Here is a 6,301-nt window from a genome sequence, read left to right on the forward strand (position 1 = left end):
GAGAGAGAGAGAGAGAGAGAGATGATCTAGGCCTACAGACCTGAGAGAGAGAGAGAGAGAGATATGATCTAGGCCTACAGACCTGAGAGAGAGATGATCTAGGCCTACAGACCTGAGAGAGAGAGAGAGATGATCTAGGCCTACAGACCTGAGAGAGAGAGAGATGATCTAGGCCTACAGACCTGAGAGAGAGAGAGATGATCTAGGCCTACAGACCTGAGAGAGAGAGAGGAGAGAGAGAGAGAGATGATCTAGGCCTACAGACCTGAGAGAGAGAGAGAGAGAGAGAGAGAGAGAGAGAGAGAGAGATGATCTAGGCCTACAGACCTGAGAGAGAGAGAGAGAGAGAGATGATCTAGGCCTACAGACCTGAGAGAGAGAGAGAGATGATCTAGGCCTACAGACCTGAGAGAGAGAGAGAGAGAGATAATCTAGGCCTACAGACCTGAGAGAGAGAGAGAGAGAGAGAGAGAGAGATGATCTAGGCCTACAGACCTGAGAGAGAGAGAGATGATCTAGGCCTACAGACCTGAGAGAGAGAGAGATGATCTAGGCCTACAGACCTGAGAGAGAGAGATGATCTAGGCCTACAGACTGAGAGAGAGAGAGAGAGAGAGAGAGAGAGATGATCTAGGCCTACAGACCTGAGAGAGAGAGTGATCTAGGCCTACAGACCTGAGAGAGAGAGATGATCTAGGCCTACAGACCTGAGAGAGAGAGAGAGAGAGAGAGCGAGAGATGATCTAGGCCTACAGACCTGAGAGAGAGAGAGATCTGCCCATGGATACGTAGGCTCAGACTGAATTCCACTCAGGACAGGAGGAGCCTGATACAACGTGATGATGAAGTATTATGGGGAAGCCTCAGAACAGAACATGGCTGTGTTTGTCTTCTTCATTCACAGAGTATTGTTCCTGAACTTTTTCCTATTTACTGCTTAGCCAGACAAGCAGAATGAATCTGAAATATCTGAAAAGAATGTTAGGTCATTTATTAGTTTATTTATTGTTCGTTTACAGCTGTTGACTCAGCTACTCCTATATGGATAAGGGATGTTTCAGGTCAGGTTGAAAGGTGAAATGTGACGGGCTTGTTTGCATATTGGCCATTTCGCATATTCTAAAATGAAACTGAACTGAAAACTATCACTTGGATCTTTTATGTGCTGTACTCTTGTCTGTCTTGTCTGTCTGTCTGTCGGTCGGTCTGGCTGTGTGTCTGTGTATCGGGCTGTGTGTCTGTGTATCGGGCTGTGTGTCTGTGTATCGGGCTGTGTGTCTGTGTATCGGGCTGTGTGTCTGTGTATCGGTCTGTGTATCGGGCTGTGTGTCTGTGTATCGGGCTGTGTGTCTGTGTATCGGGCTGTGTGTCTGTGTATCGGGCTGTGTGTCTGTGTATCGGGCTGTGTGTTGTGTATCGGGCTGTGTGTCTGTGTATCGGGCTGTGTGTCTGGCTGGCTGTGTATCGGGCTGTATGTCTGGCTGGCTGTGTATCGGGCTGTATGTCTGGCTGGCTGTGTATCGGGCTGTATGTCTGGCTGGCTGTGTATCGGGCTGTATGTCTGGCTGGCTGTGTATCGGGCTGTATGTCTGGCTGGCTGTGTATCGGGCTGTATGTCTGGCTGGCTGTGTATCGGGCTGTCTGTCTATCTATCAGGCTGACTGTGTATCAGGCTGTCTATCTGGCTGGCTGGCTGTGTATCAGTCTGTCTATCTATCTAGCTGTCTGTCTCTATCTGGCTGGCTGGGCCACATATTCAGCAGCAGGTTTGCATTATACTGTCCAGTCCTTTCTTCAGCAGAACCAGACTGAGGCAGTTCTCATTCTGACTCACAGATCAGAATCTGGATGTTATACAATATGTCTACCCTCCTCCTCCTCCTCGCTGATAAGAGGTCTGCTGGATGTGTCTGTGTAGACTAGTGCGTGTATAAGATGTGTTAGTGTAGGAAGGCACACACCTCTGGTCTTGTCTGGATTCCCATCACTCAGGGTATTCAAATGACCTTACGCAGGCTTGGTCGGTCAAGGCTAGCCTTCAGTGGCGTAATTGACCACTGAACTTATTTTGTCATTTTTTACACTATACAATGTGTAGAGCTATACTGTTGATTTAGAGTATATCTGGTGGTGGTGCAGTTATCATGGATCTTTTAATTTGTGGCTTATCGTGTCTCTGTTCATGTCATGTTTCACCAGCACCACCAACAATGTTGTGAGACTCCCACAATACAACCATATTCAGTGAACATTCCGATTAGTAGCCACAAGGGGGTGCTCCGATTAGAAGTAATTACCATATTTAGCCACAGGGGGGCGGTAGATAGTAGAACACAAAACAGAGCAAAATATAGACTTCATCAAATCACATTTATTTATGAAGCCTTTTTTTACATCAGCAGTTGTCATAAAGTGTTTATACAGAAACCAGCCTAAAACCCCAAACAACAAGCAATGCAGATGTACAAGCACGGTGGATTGCAAAAACTCCCTAGAAAAGGCAGAAACCTAGGAATAAACCTAGAGGGGAACCAGGCTCTGAGGTGTGGCCAGTCCTCTTTTGGCTATGCCTGGTGGAGATTCATGTAAGGCTTCCTCTCCTCTTCAAGGCTCCTTAAGCTCGCTTTTTCCTTCTCTCCTCCTCTTCCCCTTCTCCCCTCTTCCCCTTCTCTCTCCTCCTTCCCCCTCCTCCTCTTCCCCTTCTCTCTCTTCCTCTCCCTCTTCTCTCCCCCCTTTTCCTCTTCTCTTCCTCCCTCTCCTCCTCCTTTTCCCCTTCTCCCTCCTCTTCTCTCCCCCCCTCTTCCTCTTCTCCCCCCTCTCCTCCTCCCACAGTAGTGTCCCTGTAGGCCAGCCTATCCTGGGAAATACCTCCTAATAGAACCCAGTTGGATGGAATGAATGAAAAGAGAAGCAGCCTCTAGTTCGACCGAGGACAACAACGCCTTTCCATGGTTTCATTTTATTAACGACCTGCTTGAGCACAGTGACACAGACCCACGCACATTCATAGAATACTGTCACACTCAGTCACACACACATGTGGTGTGCACACCCCGCTGCCCCACACCCCGCTGCCCCACACCCCGCTGCACCACACCCCGCTGCACCACACCCCGCTGCCCCACACCCCGCTGCACCACAGCCCGCTGCACCACACCCCGCTGTACCACACCCCGCTGTACTACACCCCGCTGCACCACACCCCGCTGCACTACACCCCGCTGCACCACACCCTGCTGCACTACACCCCGCTGCACTACACCCCGCTGCACTACACCCCGCTGCACCACACCCTGCTGCACTACACCCCGCTGCCCAACACCCCGCTGCCCCACACCCCGCTGCACCACACCCCGCTGCACCACACCCCGCTGCACCACACCCCGCTGCACCACACCCCGCTGCCCCACACCCCGCTGTACCACACCCCGCTGCCCCACACCCCGCTGCACTACACCCCGCTGCACTACACCCCGCTGCCCCACACCCCGCTGCCCCACACCCCGCTGCACTACACCCCGCTGCACTACACCCCGCTGCACCACACCCCGCTGCACCACACCCCGCTGCACTACACCCCACTGTACTACACCCCGCTGTACCACACCCCACTGTACCACACCCCGCTGTACCACACCCCACTGTACCACACCCCGCTGCACTACACCCCGCTGTACCACACCCCGCTGCACTACACCCCGCTGTACCACACCCCGCTGCACTACACCCCGCTGTACCACACCCCGCTGCACTACACCCCGCTGTACCACACCCCGCTGCCCCACACCCCGCTGCCCCACACCCCGCTGCACCACACCCCGCTGCACCACACCCCACATTGATGTGAATGTGATTGAGCTGCACACATCAGGTTGACCTAGTCTGGAGTGAAGTGGGACTGTACGGGGGGGTGGGACTGTACGGGGGGTGGGACTGTACGGGGGGTGGTACGGTACGGGGGGTGGTACGGTACGGGGGGTGGGACTGGACGGTACGGGGGGTGGGACTGGACGGGGTGTGGTACGGTACGGGGGTGGGACTGGACGGGGGGTGGTACTGGACGGTACGGGGGGTGGGACTGGACGGTACGGGGGGTGGGACTGGACGGGGGGTGGTACGGTACGGGGCTGGGACTGGACTGGACAGGGGGTGGGACTGGACTGGACAGGGGGTGGGACTGGACGGTACGGGGGGTGGGACTGGACGGGGGGTGGTACGGTACGGGGGTGGGACTGGACGGGGGGTGGGACTGGACTGGACGGGGGGTGGGACTGGATGGGGGGTGGTACGGTACGGGATACTGGGCCAATGGGTTTACAGCTGGCTCTCTCTCTCTTTAGTTTCATCCTCTCACAGGTCACGCCACAGCGAGGGCAGATGCCGCCTTCTATTGGCTGGCTGAGGACACGGCAGGCAAATGCTGATTGGCTCGTTCTCATGATGATGATGGTGTCATAACCAGCACTGAGAGTATATGTATTAATGTGCTGTACAGCCTGTCATTCTGCCTTAACAGAGACTCACATGCCAACTGACTGTCTGTCCCTTGCAGATGTCCCGATCTGTGTCTGTTCCTTGACCAAGGTGTGTGTGTGTGTGTGTGTGCCTGTCCCGGTCTGTCTGTCCCACCCTTTAACTCAGATGACACTCAAACCAACACAGCCTCTGTCCTGCACCTGCACTGTACAACGACATGTTCAGTTAACTACAGTGGAGACATTACTGCTCATCCTAGGACATGATTTGCTCTCCTCTGCTGAGTCAGTCCATAAGGCATTGGTCTTAGGCCAGTCGTGCTTGTCATAATGAAACAATCATTTATGTCAACACATATGGGACAGTGTAAAGGTTATCCACAACATGTCGTGGCAAGAGAAAGTATGTGGCTTCCAATGGCTTTGTCTCTTTTCCTGTCTCGCTCGCTCTCCCTGTCTCGCTCTCTCACGCTTGCACGCTCTCTCTCCCCGGCACGCTTGCATGCTCTCTCGCTCGCTCTCACTCTCACGCTCTATCCATCCCTGTCTCTCACGCTCTATCCATCCCTGTCTCTCACGCTCTATCCATCCCTGTCTCTCACGCTCTATCCATCCCTGTCTCTCACGCTCTATCCATCCCTGTCTCTCACGCTCTATCCATCCCTGTCTCTCACGCTCTATCCATCCCTGTCTCTCACGCTCTATCCATCCCTGTCTCTCACGCTCTCTCTCCATCCCTGTCTCTCATGCTCTCTCTCCATCCCTGTCTCGCTCGCTCTATCCATCCCTGTCTCTCACGCTCTATCCATCCCTGTCTCTCTCGCTCTATCCATCCCTGTCTCTCACGCTCTTTCTCCCTCGCTGTCTCGCTCACTTGTTCTCCCTCGCTGTCTCGTTCCCTCTGTCTTGTCTGTCTAATAAATACTTGTATTGTGATATGTCCTTCAGTACAGTTCTATTCAGACTGACTAACCACTCGGCTCTTTTCTCTGGAACTGAAGAAGTGTAATGAAAGACTGTGCCCCAGCTGACAAGGAGACAACACCGTGACAAGAACAGTATCACACCACTCATTTTGTTTGTGTGTGTATGACGCTAAGCTAGTGTTTTTGTCTTGCAAAATGTGTTTTTCTACATTGCATTTCTTTGACAGCTGCAATTATACTTTCAAAAGTGTCCCCTGTATGCCAGACAGGCAGTCAATGTCATATAACAATACAGTCGCTAAACAACTATCTCTAGGCTTTAGTTAAACGAAACCACTTGGACACAACTTTAGTTTCTTGCAACTGATTTTCGTCTTGATTGAACCCCCTCCACCACTCCCCCCCGCAACTTATAACCAACTCAGGTACAACTTTTAAACTTTGTGTAACTAGTTGCAAGCAACAGCGAATCAAAATGAATGCTTTTATCCCATGATCCATTCAAAGGCTCGGAACTCCTACACAGTTGTCATGTTGCCCGTAGGAACCGTGATCAAAGTGAACAGGAGCCAAGTTTGGACACACCTACTAATTTCAGGGTTTTTGGGTTCCATATGATTCCATATGTGTATTTCATCATTTTGATGTCTTCACTATTATTCTACAGGTGTGTCCAAACTTTTGACTGGTACTGTACATGTCATTTAAGTGAACCCAGACCTCTCTGAATTTGTTCAACACGAACTGCACTAGTTACCTCGTTAGATGAATTCGTTGCTACCTTGGTAAATTGTACAGGCTGTGTTTTGTCTATATCCTGTAGCAATAAACAAATAAAACCAACAGGTAATTTTTTAAATTTAATTGAAACTTTATTTAACCAGGCAAGTCAGTTAAGAA

At 51.6% G+C, this 6,301-nt stretch overlaps 1 protein-coding gene across 1 annotated transcript in view; it reads left to right on the forward strand.

Annotated features, from left to right (window-relative positions):
• Window positions 1-3,842, forward strand: part of LOC116353484 (repetitive proline-rich cell wall protein 1-like) — a 4,602-nt gene extending 760 nt beyond the window's left edge. The window contains exon 2 of the mRNA XM_031789268.1: window positions 3,011-3,842. Within this exon, the coding sequence (XP_031645128.1) occupies window positions 3,011-3,842 (832 nt within the window). The remainder of the gene's footprint in view (window positions 1-3,010) is intronic.
• The last annotated feature ends 2,459 nt before the right edge of the window (window positions 3,843-6,301 follow it).

Source organism: Oncorhynchus kisutch, linkage group LG14 (genome assembly GCF_002021735.2).
Source record: "Oncorhynchus kisutch isolate 150728-3 linkage group LG14, Okis_V2, whole genome shotgun sequence".
In the NCBI taxonomy this organism is placed as follows: Eukaryota; Metazoa; Chordata; class Actinopteri; order Salmoniformes; family Salmonidae; genus Oncorhynchus; species Oncorhynchus kisutch.